This window comes from Misgurnus anguillicaudatus, chromosome 19 (genome assembly GCF_027580225.2).
Source record: "Misgurnus anguillicaudatus chromosome 19, ASM2758022v2, whole genome shotgun sequence".
Taxonomy (NCBI): domain Eukaryota; kingdom Metazoa; phylum Chordata; class Actinopteri; order Cypriniformes; family Cobitidae; genus Misgurnus; species Misgurnus anguillicaudatus.
The window spans coordinates 50,266,389-50,282,293 of NC_073355.2; the positions used below are offsets into that span (position 1 = coordinate 50,266,389).

The 15,905-nt window shown below is 38.3% G+C and overlaps 3 protein-coding genes across 4 annotated transcripts in view; 1 reads left to right on the forward strand and 2 right to left on the reverse strand.

Moving 5' to 3' along the window:
- Positions 1 to 15,905, forward strand: part of LOC129422537 (uncharacterized) — a 681,876-nt gene that overhangs the window by 383,626 nt on the left and 282,345 nt on the right. The window lies entirely within an intron of this gene.
- LOC141349042 (uncharacterized) overlaps positions 1 to 15,905 on the reverse strand; it is a 97,575-nt gene that overhangs the window by 71,200 nt on the left and 10,470 nt on the right. The window lies entirely within an intron of this gene.
- The window catches only part of LOC129422192 (uncharacterized), a 56,077-nt gene that overhangs the window by 29,689 nt on the left and 10,483 nt on the right, over positions 1 to 15,905 (reverse strand). Inside the window, 2 exon segments of the mRNA XM_073857934.1 lie at positions 12,452 to 14,413; positions 14,785 to 14,996. Coding sequence (XP_073714035.1) covers positions 12,452 to 14,413; positions 14,785 to 14,872 — 2,050 coding nt within the window. The 5' untranslated portion in view covers positions 14,873 to 14,996.

Consider the following 15,905-nt stretch of genomic DNA (forward strand, 5'->3'; position numbering starts at 1 on the left):
AATTTAATCGAATCGAGGATTTGGAGAATCGTGACACCCCTATTATGACAACACATCCTATGGCACCTTTAATCTTAGGTTTCATATTTATTAGGATTACACATGTCAGAAACAACAAATATAGATTAGGCCTATTTTATTTGTATTTTATATTTTACTTTTTTGTGATGTCAATGAAAATTCAGGCTGGGCAAGTACTGAACCATCAGATTTCTTCCTAATCAACTCCACCACTCCAGTATAACACATTATACTTATTTAACAGTATTACAAAAAACGCAAACAAAAAAAGCTTACTACTGCAGTTAGCAATTATTTTATTGTTTGTGCTTTATTATCCCTTACGTAAATTAACCATGGTTTTATTGTGGTAGTAACCATGGTTTTTTGGTCAATTGATTACTTTGAGCAAAACCATGGTTTTACTACACTAACCATGGTTTAACTATGGTTTTTGAAAACCATGGTTGTCAAAACCATAGTTATTTTGTGGTAATCATGGTTTTACAACAGTAACCATGTTTTTTTGGTCTTAACTGTAGTAAAACCATGGTTAATTTTCGTAAGGGATTTTATGAGCAGTCTGTTTAAACTACATACACTATACGGTTACAAGTTTGCAACTCTTCAGGTTAATATGGGATTGCCATGGAAAACAATGTCCCTGAATCGTTATGTGTAACAACGTGTCATATATTTTGTGCATAAAACTGTTAATATAAGAATGCTTTCTTCCTCAAACACTTACCGGTAGCTGCCTGCATAATCATGCACATGATAGCGTCTCGTTCGGCTGAGCGTTGGCGCTTGAAGCGCGAGTGATGCAGCACGAGTGTAGAGAAGCCAATCATAAAACGAAGTAGGTTAGAGAGGCGGGACTAAGGAAAGGTAAAGCCAATCATATTAGCAATGTGAATTTTGGAGGCGGGACTCATCTGTTAACCGTTTGTGTGCCACAAATAGCGCTATTTTTCTTTATATAAGAGTTTAAATCTCATTTAAATGATTCCTGAATAAATTCATGTTAAATTAAATAAGCAACAAGTAAAAAACACAAGAAACAGACAGACATCAGTTGTTATATGAATAAAGATCATATTATTATTTTTTTAAAGCACCCCAGAAAAAAAGGGCACTTTCTCTCCAGGAATAAAAAGGGCAGGTGCTCAAGCCCCCTTTGATATCTATGTGTGCACGTGCCTGCTGTTGGAACTGAGGTTTGTGTTTGGGTGCGTGTTGTGTTTTGATATCTCGTGCGTGTTTGGTGAGCTCGTGTGTGTTTGTATGCGCTGATGCACAGGTATTTGTGCCCGTATTTGCGTGTGTGTCTGTGTGTGCTTTGCGTTACTTTATGCAAGTAAAATAGAGCTTTGTTTGGGTGCGTGTTGTGATATCTTGTGCGTGTTTGGTGATCTCATGCACGAGTGTGTTTGTTTGCGCTCATGCACAGGTATTTGTGCTCGTATTTGCGTGTGTGTCTGTGTGTGCTTTGCGTTACTTTATGCAAGTAAAATAGAGCTTTGTTTGGGTGCGTGTTGTGATATCTTGTGCGTGTTTGGTGATCTCATGCACGAGTGTGTTTGTATGCGCTGATGCACAGGTATTTGTGCCCGTATTTGCGTGTGTGTTTGTGTGTGATTCTGCGATACTTTATGCAAGTAAAATAGAGCTTTGTTTGGGTGCGTGTTGTGATATCTTGTGCGTTTTTGGTGATCTCATGCACAAGTGTGTTTGTATGCGCTCATGCACAGGTATTTGTGCTCGTATTTGCGTGTGTGTCTGTGTGTGCTTTGCGTTACTTTATGCAAGTAAAATAGAGCTTTGTTTGGGTGCGTGTTGTGATATCTTGTGGGTGTTTGGTGATCTCATGCACGAGTGTGTTTGTATGCGCTGATGCACAGGTATTTGTGCCCGTATTTGCGTGTGTGTTTGTGTGTGATTCTGCGATACTTTATGCAAGTAAAATAGAGCTTTGTTTGGGTGCGTGTTGTGATATCTTGTGCGTTTTTGGTGATCTCATGCACAAGTGTGTTTGTATGCGCTCATGCACAGGTATTTGTGCCCGTATTTGCGTGTGTGTGTGTGTGTCTGTGTCTGTGTGTGTGCTTCTGCGTTACTTTATGCAAGAAAAATTGTAGAATATAGATTATAAATGAAAAAAATATGTGCCTCAAATGTTGTCTTATCTGTCCATACAGGTGCATGGGTGGAGTGGACCTTTTCAATGCCCTAATCAGCTATTATAAGGTGATCCACAAAACCCAGAAGTGGTAAAGGCCTTTTTTATCATTTCTTAGACATTGCCAATGTGAATGCCTTCCTGATTTACAAGCATATAACTAAAGGTAAAGGGGAGGTGCCAATGCACCAGAAGGCATTTAGTGAGACACTAGTTAGTTGCTGGTAGCGGCTGCTGACATACCCGCTCCATCGCCCACTTCACACAGAGCACATCACAAGCCTTTGCATAGTGGAGACGGCACCACAGGTTGTCTAAGGTGCAGGCACTGCCATGCAAAGACAACTGTAAAATGTTCTTCATGTGATGTGCCTTTGTGCTTTTTGAAAAGCCATGATTGTAATAACGAGTGGCATGTTGCCAATAATCTGTAATATTATTGTAAAATTTCTAAATAGTTTTTCATATACATTTATATATTTGTGTTTTTTCTAATATTAAAAGTATTTTATTACTATAGAACTTGTTTTGTATCTTTATTTTTACAAGTATAGTTTCAAGAATATAGTTTTTTCAACACTATAAAGTGTTTATGCTTCATTTACTATGTGTCAGCAATTATTGACAGTGAATTTGGACATGAAATAGAGTAGCTCTAAGTGTAACCTTTCATTAGAGCCCAAAAATATGATTGTACATGGAAGCATTCAAGAAAAACAGCATTTTATGTCAATGGTTACAAAGGGCCATTTGGTGTCTCCAAGTGCCCTTTATAGAAAGCCGCCTAGACATAAACTTGGATAAACATGTGAAAAAGACAAATTTTCTAAGATATTGTAATCAAATTTGCTTGGTAAAGCTTTGTAAGGCTTCATGCTATGATCCCAATGTGTTTTTCAGCTAATAGCTCCCCATTATTAGTCATCTGCAGGCAACTGTTTACAAAAAAAAGTAGGCGGAATATTTTTTTCCTCTCTTTCAATGTGTTTAAAATTCTATTACTTTATAACAGTAACACTTACAGTGATTCTGACTGTATAGGAACAAACCTCATAGTCTCACCTTTCAAAAGACATCAAAACCATGCATATACTCCAAATACTTCAAGAACAGTATGCAATTTACTTTGGGTATGTTTTTTTTAGGCGTTTTTGCAAAAAATAGCAGGATTGCAAAGGGTGCTTTGCATTTAAAACCGACAGTTCTTGTTTAGACATCTTTTTGGGCACACAATGTGCATCTCTTCCTTTTCTCTCTTCTGTTTGAGACATTAGAAGACCCTAAATATAAACTATTTTCTGTAGGCCGGTCATTTTGTCCAAAAACACCTCAAGTGAAACAAGGTGGGGCGTAGAAGAATCACAAAAGCAAAGTCTTTGTAAACAAAGTCAAAAAAATTCAGTGAGATGCAATAACATATTAAGGATAGATGATTGAAAATAGACACCAACCTATTTGTTCCTCAGTATCTTCATCCTTTATTCTGCATGGTTGTGGATCTGTCATCTTCTCAAGTTCCTCTTTCACCAGCATCAACATTATGTGATGAAGATTTCAGTTGTCACACATGGAGTGATTTCTCTGTGTGTTTGACTCCAGCATTTATTGGTGGATTGTTGTAGGAGGAGCTTCACTGAAGGTCTCCATCACTGTGTGGGTGTGGCTGGAGATTAAAAAAAGGCTTTGTCAGTAAAACATTCATAGAGGTATCTGTTTCAGTATTTAATCTGTCCAGTTTATGTCAGATACACTAAAAAATCCCTTTATAAAATGATAAAGATAAAAAATATACTTACTTGTAAATCCAACTTGATTATATATATATATATATATATATATATATTTTTTTTTTTTAATTTATAATATAATATATTTATATTTATGTTCAAAATATGTAAATATACATCTGCTTATATCTTACTGTATCTCAAGAGAATCTTAAGCACATTTGACAATAATGCGGTGATATGTAGACGTGCCTCCCATTAAAATGCTTAATGTGAGTGCTCCTCAAAGAGACGGCACAGTTTGTATAATATCAGAGTTAAATATCAGGTAAAGTAGCACTTTAGGAAAGATTTAAGCCGTTTCTCAAAATGCTTTCTTGTCTGTACTTGCGTTCTTGTGGACTTGTGAAACGTCATCAGTCGCGGCCCAAGTACTGTTCCAATTTAAAGTTCGCATCAAGCCCAAGTTCACATAAAATCCCCGGATGTGTTCTTGATCCGCCCATTTTATCGAGGATGCATCGGAGGAGACTTGTGTGGACTTATGACAGCGAAGTTTCCCATAATGCATTTCGCGTCAGGAGTTCGTTCTTCCGAGTCTGAACCATAGGTCTGAACTTGCAAGTTCGAACTACGAAGGACACAAGTCCGAGTTTGGTGTACTTGGTATTGAGAAACGGCTTTAGTTAGACAAAACCAGACCTGCCAACCTTGGAAAATTTTTTTGAGTAGCAACTTACCGCAGCGGCGCGGCGCGAGGTCAGGCACATTTGCTGATCAGTAGTGATTGAGTTCACATGCTTACTTATGACTTATTACTACAACTTATTACTAAGCAAATTGTTCCCACTCACCACCATATCTAGTCTTTCAACATACAAGTAGGCTATGAAGAAATCATTTAATGAAAAGGCAACCTCCAAAAATATGCCTATTAAACAATATGCTTATGGCATATGTCTTAAATACATGGGACATTATAAATAACAAAGAATCCACAAATAGCATGCTATGTCCTTGCTTTATATTCCAGCAGGCACGTTGACATGAACCTCTAATGGGGCACAGCAGGCCTACCACTACTTTTTCTTTAACATACCTAACATGAACAGTATTAATATGTTTTAATGCATAAATGCCATGTTAGCAAATGTGCATTCTACAGTACTGATGATAATGAGTCTTTTACACAAATTTACAATAACATTACTTAGCTGCTACTACAATAAAAAACATATGTGGATGATCCTTTTGTGTATTTTATCAGCATAGTGTTTAAACCTGCTGAAAAAACAGCATAAACCAGCATAATTCCCATGCTGGTTTAGCTGGTGGACACCAGCATACAGCAGCAAAACACAACATGGTCTTGGTGGTGCTGGTATGCTGATGATGACCACCAGCTAAACCAGCACCAAATCATCATGAGAATTAAGCTGGTCTATGCTGGTCACCAGCAAACCAGCAACACAACATATGCTGGTCTTGCTGGTATACTGCTTTTTTTTTCAGCAGTGATGCCAACTGTTTATGTAGTGTTCTAAAGTAGATCTAGTGAACTAAACAGTAATGTCATATCTGACAATACAGAACAGTACACAAACATTGATTTTCTCAGCAATAATGCAAACCCCTATACTTGGTTTTGACTGGCTGAGCATAATCGTTTTACCTCCCTCATCATCTATACTTTCTGCTTCTATTTCCCTGCTCTGCACAAAAAAATCTGATGTACATAGACAGGAGCCAGTAACAATCGAGTAAGAATAAGATTGATTTAAATTCAGAAGCGTACTTTTGTTTTGTCATGTTTTCTCGCGTGCCTCACATCACATGCTCTTCTGAGTGAGCGGCGGCAGAGTGCTACAAAAAGTAAACACAGACGCTCCGCTCGCGGACATCGATTTCTGCGTGCTCGCGCCAGTTTGTCTTGTGGGACTGCAACGTGTTTACAAGCGTGAATTACGGTTCATATAGCTCAGGTTTTTTTGGCGCGATTAACAATTTAAATGAATATACTGGCAAATAAAGTAAAAACTTAAACTTGAGGCACAACATAGGACACTGGGTACAACAGATTTACACTGGGGCACGTACAACAGTAAAAGGCGTCTAGACGCCCCTGGTTGGCAGGCTTATTACAATGGATCCAATTCACAATTCCCATACCCTGCCCATTTACCTTTAAAAACGGTGTTTAGAACCATCCTACCTTGTAAAACAAGTCACATGAAGATGGACCGGGATGAAAAACAATTTCGTTATTTTCGTTATTCGCTTCGACGGCTCCCCGCTCTCCGCTTTGAAGAGTTTAAAACTAGCGCTATGATTGGTCGACGTCGTCTTTTACCAACAGGTTGCTGCCCAATGCGGTTACACAGATAGACGAGTTGCCTAGTGCGCAAATGCACAGACAGTTTAACTCAAAGCCACCAAAGGCTTTTCGCGTATTTTGAAGTGACAAATCGTAGCAGCGTAGTTTGATGTCTAAATGCGTATCTGTTACGCAAAATGCGTAAAGGTTGGCAGGTCTGCAAAACTTCTGCCCATCCCCACTAAAGATTGTAATTTATTCCCCAATCTGTACCTGAATTCGTGATCGCTTTAGTCTCATTTTAATGAAATGGTGGCGTGCTTCGGCTCTGCGCTGTATTTTACGATGTTAATAAGCTCATTATATTCATTCAGGTTTACAAGAGTGTACATTAACTTATAGATGATATCTGTGTCGTTCATTAACATAAAGGGCCCTATTTTAACGATCTGAAACGCAAGTCCGAAGCGCAAAGCGCAAGTGACTTTGTGGGCGGATCTTGGGCGCTGTTGCTATTTTCCCGGCGGGAGAAATAAGTCTTGCGCCGGGCACAAATCAATAAGGGGTTGGTCTGCAGTAGGTTCATTATTCATAGGTGTGGTTTGGGCGTAACGTCAAATAAACCAATCAGAACGCTATCCAACATTCCCTTTAAACGCAAGGGCGCAAGTTCCATGGCGGGTTGCTATTATTATGACGGATTTGACAGGCGCACGCCAGGAGCGGTTCGTTCACAGCCGAGGAGACCCACGTTCTTGTAAGAGCAGTCAAATACAGAGAAGTGGTTTTGTATGGGGATGGGAGAAACCCGCCCAAATCAGCGTCGGTTAAACAGGCGTGAGAGGAAATAGCCGCAATTGTCTCATCAGCTGCGCCAAGCACTACAATGATGTCAGGAGACGGGGGGATCCCAAGCTTGCCAGCATAAATCGGGCACACAGGAGGACATCGCTGCGTCCACCCTCACAGCTGAAGGGGCTATGGGGGCTTTGAAATCGGACACAAGAAACGCAAGCAAGGTCCAACCCCAAAGTACACTTACAAATCAAGTTCATATACATGAAGGTTTCTTATGAAAACATTTTAATTATTATTTAGATAAAATAAACGTAATACAGCCACACAACAAACTTATGAAAATATTTTAATCGTTATTTGCATGATAATTGTTTGACGCTGTCACACAAAATAAATAAAAACTATCACCACAATGCTCACCACAATGATTTCCCTTATCTCATGTGTTAATATTTTTTATTGTAACAATTTATGATTTAATGATTTCCCTTATCTTCTATTTTTTATTGTAACAATTTATGATTTGCAAAAATAACTGTTGCATCTGTGTAGATTAGATAAGCAATGCGCGTTGTGCACGCTATACATTATGGTCAAGCATGCACCCTTAAAATAGCATAATGAACCACGCGCAACGCGCCACTGACTTTAGACTATTTTTTTTGGTTAGTAGCGCAATTGTTTTTTGAAACGGCTGCACCATAACTGCAAAATAGCATAAGAGATGGTTTGCGCCGGAGCACGCCTCCTTTTTTGCGCTGAACCGCCCAGGGAGCGCAAGTTCATTCCCTAGTTTGCCGACGTGCGTCTGTGGAGGGAAAAACCCGCTGTGCGCCAGTGCGAAATACGCAATGATACACTGACAAAGTCACTTGCGCTGGGTGCAAGATAGGGCCCAAAAACTGTTTACATAATGTAATGCAGGAGCAATACAGACGCTTACTACTTGTAGTTTTACGTTCATTTGAATAGAAAGTATTTTTTATTTAAAATATATTGTGGATGTGTCATTAGATGAAAATATATTAAAGAAATTCAGTACAAAAAAGTATAATGTACACAAAAGTTATAGCCATCTTTTTAATACAATGGGGTAATGCAGTAAAATTGTAGTATTCAAACATTTTGTGTGTATGAGAACATAATATAGTAAAAGAAAAACACAAAGTAGATACTTGAAAATCAAAAGCAACACTACTTGGTACTTAACAACTGCATTTTACAAGCATCGTCTTATTTAAATCACAAACATTTGCTTTGTAATTTTTTCAGATTTTAAAGGGGACAGAGAATGAAAAAACATTTTTACCTTGTCTTTGTTGAATAATGGTAGTCTACCCACATTCACAAACATACAAAAAGTGCTAAACATGCTAAACATCTCAATCTCATAGAAATTCCTCTTTTAGAAATGTCAGCCAGAAAACAGCCCAATCTGAAAAACTGATGCTTATGACATCACAGGCATCTAACTGCCCATCCACTTTAAAATAATTGGCTACATTTTTTGAGTGGCAGCAAAGTCAGCCAATCAGTAATGAGATTGCAAGTTAAGCCAGTAGGGGGAGACAAATAGGTGCAAAACCACTTGTTTGAAATCCCCCACCCTAATAGAGCTATCTGAGAGAGGTTTTTAGGAAGCTTCAAGGCATTACAGGCCCAAACAAAAATTTTTTTGTCTACATGTCACATCACAGAACAAGGATAAATACTCCGTTCAACCATTCTATGTCACCTTTAAGAGATCAGATCACTATTAAGGAATTGGGTGTAAATGTGAACTATCAGTCTGGAATAATGAGGTTTATCAACAGCTCTATTAACAACGATGTGACTGAGACAAAAACATTTCATGAAGACTGATGGGTCTGTTAACAGTTCTATTAACACTGTTGAGTGTTTTTTCACTGTGAGGTTATTGGCACAAATGAAACAAACCTTTCAAGAAAAGCGACAAAACCCTGATTTCACTCTCAGTAAATATGAACTTAACATAAATGTCTACATTTTTTCTTTTCAGTCAATCCAGAGCTATCATCTGAAGATCAAAGTGACGCTTGTGTTGAGCAATGCGTGTGATGGAGAAACTACTTACAAAATGTGTTTTATTAAAAATAATCTGTAGGTCTGTATTAGTCTTTTAAAGACTTAACAAGTCTTTATCTTTACAGAACAAAACCAAAATAAGAGCCTCATGCAAAGCATTCTGGGAACCTCATCAACCTTTTTCAGTTTTTTTCATTCAGATTTTGGTTTCCAGAATGCTTTTCATGAGGCTCTTATTTTATAGTTTTATTCTGTAAAGACAAAGACCCGTTAATGGTGATTTAAAGTTGAACAAACTGTTGCAAGTAAATAACAAATTTAAATCTACAGTAAGTTACTGGCAAACAGCAGACAATAATACTGTAAATTCTACAGACATTTTTAACAGTGTTAAAATAAGTAAATAAACATGTTAAGCACTTTATTCACTTTTATTAGCATTAATAGTTGTGTTCAAAAAATAGCTGTACTAAGATAACAGTGTTCTGTGTGCCGAACAGATTCAAAGCATGTGACAATCATTTTAGTGGTCATACAGTTATAACTTTTATTACTGGGGTCATCTTCACATGTAATCGATAATCAAGAAAAAAACATTTGTAAAATGATCTGCTGTAAATAGAAACAGTCATGAAATATCAGAATAAAAAATAAGACGGCATATGTTTTTAACTATTTGAAGAGGGTCTGGGATCATATAGACCCCCAAAAGACCATGAAACAGAAAGCGAGCTGATGAAAGACGAAACAATAACAACCGCAGTTATGGTGCAGCAGAAACAGCCCAAAGTGAGGTGCAGTCCACAGTATTAATGACAATTCTTTCTGACCGTTTTTCATCATGTTTGTTTACTGTGAAGTCATGTTTGACCACGAGAGACATCGCAAAACTTTTATGTTCTCTGTCAAGACTCACAAACAACAAATATATGAGGTGTGCTGTGATGACCACATACTGGCAATTAGGGTGGCCATTCATGCCAGTTCCGCAGGACACGTCCCGAACATGTTTACGGGTTCGTTCTCCGGAAGTCGCGTTGGTCGACCGCATACGTCATCAAGGTTTAATATTTCGGGTTTAAAGGAGCGGTGAATCAAAAACTCAATTTTAACTTGATAATTTGTTATATAAGAGGTCATCATACTTAAATGAACATCCTGCAAGTTTCAGAACTGAAAACGTCCGTGCTACTGAAATATAACCGTCTTTGGCACCAAGCCAGCCAAACACTCCAGTGAAAAATTCGGAAATCTATGACGTCAAAGTAGAATTGAAACACCTCCCCATAACCAAAAGGACAAGTCTACTTTTGTAGCCCCGCCCACAGCTTCGCGTGACACGTGTGTCTCAGTAAGTAAACATGTCTTTAAAAATTGACAAATTTAACCAAAATGACTTTTTAAATACATTTTTTTCTGAGAGACTTTTATTTTGACGCGGTGATCTGTTATGATACCATGGAAACGCATTTTCACAACCGCGTGGGAACAACCATGGGAACAACACAGAAGCTAAATACTTCAATTCGGAGGCTTGGAACTTAACATTAGCAATATGCTTGGATAAAGTTTGCTTTTGAAGAAGTTCCAGCTCGTGTGGGGAGCGTTTGTTAACGTTGTGGACATGGATTCATTTGTAAAGAAGTCGATGCTGGATTTGCAGAGAGACTCAGTCAGAAGCACCACTTATATTGGATCTGACAACAATGACACAGCAGTATAATTCACAGTAAGACATTTTACTTTATTTAAGTTACTGCGTTTCACTATTGCTTTGTTAAAAGAGATTGCTTAATGTGTCCTGTTGTAACATCCGTGTCTAAATACGTTTGTTGACTGTTTTAATTTACTAAAAACATTAAACGATTAATAAAGGTACAACACTTAACAATACGACTGTAATTTAAAGGTAGAAATATACAAAGTTAGTTATAAGGAAGGATTTATCAACCGCAGTTTAGATTCTGATGCCCGTTTACTGTGTTGTATACGGTAATTTAGGCAAGTTGCGTTTGAAAGGTCAAACACTCAACAAAGCTTATTTTTTATCATATAACTGTGGTATTTAACATTACGTGAATGTAAAAGCAACCTCACAAGCACAATAGAAATATACAAAGTTATTGATAAGGATTTATTAGACGCAGTTTAGATTCGGATGCACGCTTACTGTGTTTTATACGGTAATTTAGTCACGTTGAGTTTTGTTTCTACTTTAATATACGTATTGTCATTTATGTGTATCATCTTTAGCACCCAGAATCTTTTGTGTCTCAAACATATTTGTGTTCGGCTGCTATTTTTATCACATTAATGTTTTTTAAAACATTTCCCTACATGTAATGACGGGGAATGAAGCTGTCCAATCATAGCAGTGGGTGTTTACGTTCAGGTCTTCAATGCGGCCCGCCCCTTCAAACGAACCATTTCTCAAGACAGCCACTAATCCATGTTACAAAATAGCGTATTACTTATTGCTTTTGATGTTTTTGAATGTAAAAACAACGCGAAATGCATAAGTAGACATCAATCAACGTCATAAAGCAATAAAATCGACCAATTCACGGCCCCTTTAATTTCAGAAAAGCAACCGTTACATTTCAAGGTAAGAATGAAACTACAATGATTGTATGTCTTAAAAGAAATAAATCTTAATTTTCTAATGTATTTTAACTGAAATGTGAGAACCTCGATGACGCATGCGCGCGACTTCCGGAGAACAAACCCGAAAACATGCCCGGGACGCGCCCGGCGGAACCGGCACAAATGGCCACCCCACTGGCAATCTACATACTATAGGAACAAAACTGGTAAATCCTATACACTATATTGCCAAAAGTTTTGAGACACCCCTCCAAATCATTGAATTCAGGTGTTTCAATCACTTCTAGTGGAAGGAACTTTTAATGCTTCATCATACCAAGACATTTTGGAAAATTTCATGCTCCAAACTTTGTGGGAACAGTTTGGGGATGGCCCGTCCTGTTCCAACATGACGGTGCACCAGTGCACAAAGCAAGGTCCATAAAGACATGAATGAGTGAGTTTGGTGTGGCGGAACTTGACTGGCTTGCACAGAGTCCTGACTTCAACCCAGTAGAACATCTTTGGGATGAATTAGAGTGGAAACTACGAGCTAGACCTTCTCGTCCAACATCAGTGTCTGACCATATAAATGTGCTTTTAGAAGAATGGTCAAAAATTCCCTAAAAAATTGTTTTTTTAGTTTGTACAGCTCTTAAAAATGTTGTAGTCTAGGACTAGTCTAATCCCTGTCCGGGAAACCCGGATTTTGACGCCTCAAAAGCGGCTGGTGTGAACCCACGGTAAGACTTTACGTATCCACTCATGACCACTTGTGTGTATCTTCTGATTCATAATAAACTCATAACTGCACAGAAGAGTTGAATGTCTTTTCTTCAGAATGTAAGCGCTGGTGATTTCTGAGACTTGTTTCCCACATAAAACTCTTTCCACAATGAGGACATGTGTAAGGTTTCTCTCCAGTGTGAAGTCTCATGTGAGTCTCAAGGATACCTTTTGTTGTGAAACTCTTTCCACACTGAGGACATGTGTAAGGTTTCTCTCCAGTGTGAAGTCCAATATGAATCTCAAGGTTAACTTTTGTTCTGAAACTGTTTCCACACTGAAGACATGTGTAAGGTTTCTCTCCAGTGTGAAGTCGCATGTGAATCTCAAGGTTACTTCTATCTCTGAAACCCTTTCCACACTGAAGACATGTGAACGGTTTCACTCCAGTGTGAGTTATCATGTGTTTCTTAAGGTAACTTGTAGATGTAAAAGTCTTTCCACACTCATGGCACGCATGTGGTTTCTCTCCAGTGTGAATTTTCACATGTTTCGTAAGGTTACTTGAAGATGTAAAACTCTTTCCACACTGTTGACACATGTATGGTTTCTCTCAAGTGTGAATTCTCATGTGTTTCTTAAGGCTATATTCAACTGCGAAACTGTTTCCACAAAGATGACACGTGTACGGTTTCTCTCCAGTGTAAGTTCTCAGATGAGCCTCAAGTTTACTTTTAGATCTGAAACACTTTCCACACTGTTGACACGTGTATGGTTTCTCTCCAGTGTGAATTCCCATGTGTTTCGTAAGGCTAGATTTAACTGTGAAACTATTTGCACAAAGATGACACGTGTATGGTTTCTCTCCAGTGTGAAGTCTCATGTGAGTCTCAAGGTAACCTTTTGTTTTAATACTCTTTCCACACTGAGGACATGTAAACGGTTTCTCTCCAGTGTGAAGTCTCATGTGAGTCTCAAGGTAACCTTTTGTTTTAATACTCTTTCCACACTGAGGACACGTGTATGGTTTCTCTCCAGTGTGAAGTCTCACGTGAATCTCAAGGCTATCTTTTCTTCTGAAACTCTTTCCACACTGAGGACATGTAAACGGTTTCTCTCCAGTGTGAAGTCTCATGTGAGTATCAAGGTAACCATTTGTTTTAATACTCTTTCCACACTGAGGACATGTGTAAAGTTTCTCTCCAGTGTGAAGTCTCACGTGAATCTCAAGGCTATCTTTTCTTCTGAAACTCTTTCCACACTGAGGACATGCAAATGGTTTCTCTCCAGTGTGAATTCTTATGTGAGTCTCAAAGTAACCTTTTGTTTTAATACTCTTTCCACACTGAGGACATGTGTAAGGTTTCTCTCCAGTGTGAAGTCTCATGTGAGTCTCAAGGTTAGCTTTTGTTCTGAAACTCTTTTCACACTGAAGACATGTGTAAGGTTTCTCTCCAGTGTGAAGTCGCATGTGAATCTCAAGGTTGGCTTTTGTTCTGAAACTCTTTCCACACTGAAGACATTTGAACGGTTTCACTCCAGTGTGAGTTATCATGTGTTTCTTAAGGTAACTTGTAGATGTAAAAGTCTTTCCACACTCATAGCACGCATGTGGTTTCTCTCCAGTGTGAATTTTCACATGTTTCGTAAGGTTACTTGAAGATGTAAAACTCTTTCCACACTGTTGACACGTATATGGTTTCTCTCCAGTGTGAATTCTTATGTGTTTCTTAAGGCTATATTCAACTGCGAAACTGTTTCCACAAAAATGACACGTGTACGGTTTCTCTCCAGTGTGAGTTCTCAGATGAGCCTCAAGTTTACTTTTAGATCTGAAACTCTTTCCACACTGTTGACATGTGAAAGGTTTCTTCTCACTGTGAGTCCTCTTGTGATCTGCAGGGCGTTCATCTTCACTGAAACTATTTTCACACTTTATGTCTTCTGTCTTCAGAGTTCCTGAAACGTTATGGTTTATTTTTACATTCTGATGTTTCTCATCCACTTCAGCTTGACTCTCCTCTTTCACTTCTATCATATCTAAAATGAAGTAAATCGTTAAAACTGGTAAACCAGAGTGACAAAACACATTTGAGATTGTATGACAAAAGCAACATGGCGTGGGTCTGTTATGTGTTATCTTTCATGTGAAGTACATTATGTAATTTCTATTGTCAGTGTCTGCTCTTGCAGTTTAACTCTTGTAGAACTAGAGTGGTCATTCAATCCACTGAAGGTTGCTTTGGATAAAACATCTTTACCTGATGTTTCAATCTAATTCTACTGAATCTATTATAGATGCAGAACGTTATCATCTCATGGATTTTAGTTTATTTTCCCCTCGTGTTTCTCAATGTTTTTATGATTATTCCTCAACCATCAATAATAAAGATTGAAAAATAGACACCAACCTATTTGTTCCTCAGTATCTTCATCCTTTATTCTGCATGGTTGTGGATCTGTCATCTTCTCAAGCTCCTCTTTCACCAGCATCAACATTATGTCATGAAGATTTCAGTTGTCACACATGGAGTGATTTCTCTGTGTGTTTGACTCCAGCATTTATTGGTGGATTGTTGTAGGAGGAGCTTCACTGAAGATCTCAATCACTTAATGGGTGTGGCTGGAGATTTTAGAGAGGCTTTGTCAGTAAAACATTCATAGAGGAAGGGGTGCACCAAAATTTGGGTCGTTGAAAATTTCAGTCGAAAATGGCATTATCGGTTTTGGGCTGAAAAAACCCCCACCAAAATGAATATCGCGCCCAATCCTTGAGCAAGGCTTAGGTTTCCTCCTCCTTTCAGAACATTCCCTGTAGGCTATTTTTAGTTTTCATTCTATAACCTAAAGATACATTTTCCAGCATGTTCCATGTGGGTTATTTTTAGGTTAGAGCTCAAAGTAGCCGGAAGTCATTCATTTTCAATGAGAGCCGGTGTTGAGCATATTACAACAATGTATGATTAACAGATAATAATAATTAAGAATAATAGTCAACTTTATAATTGTTAATTTTATGAAATAAGATGACGTATGCAGCTTGCAAATGCAACCTCCGGAGGCTACAGTTTTCGGACTGAGAAACAACCAATATCTTGCCTCATTGTTCCCCCCCCAAGCCAGCAGGTCATCACTGATATCAGCTGCCTTCCCTTGCAAATAGCGCATTAACTCCGCATCTGCTGGCTGTTTGCATTAACACGAACCTGAAGACATCTCACAAGCATCCCAGCCCTAACTGTCATAATATTTCTGTCTTCACCACGGCACCGAATAATGAAATGCGTCCATAAGAACATGTCTGTCATTGAACGCAAGTAAATTAAAACAGTGGAAAGTATGAGAGTTCATCATTTGTGCTCGGCATTGGACTGTCTGAATAATAGGGTTGTGACAATTAATCGGGCAAATGCGCGTTTTCTCAATGAATTAATTTTTAATGAATTACGGTGAAATGCAGCCACATCCAAAAGCCAGGGGGCGCTCTCGCTTAGAATCACCATTTGTGCCACAGAAGTAGCATACCAAACAC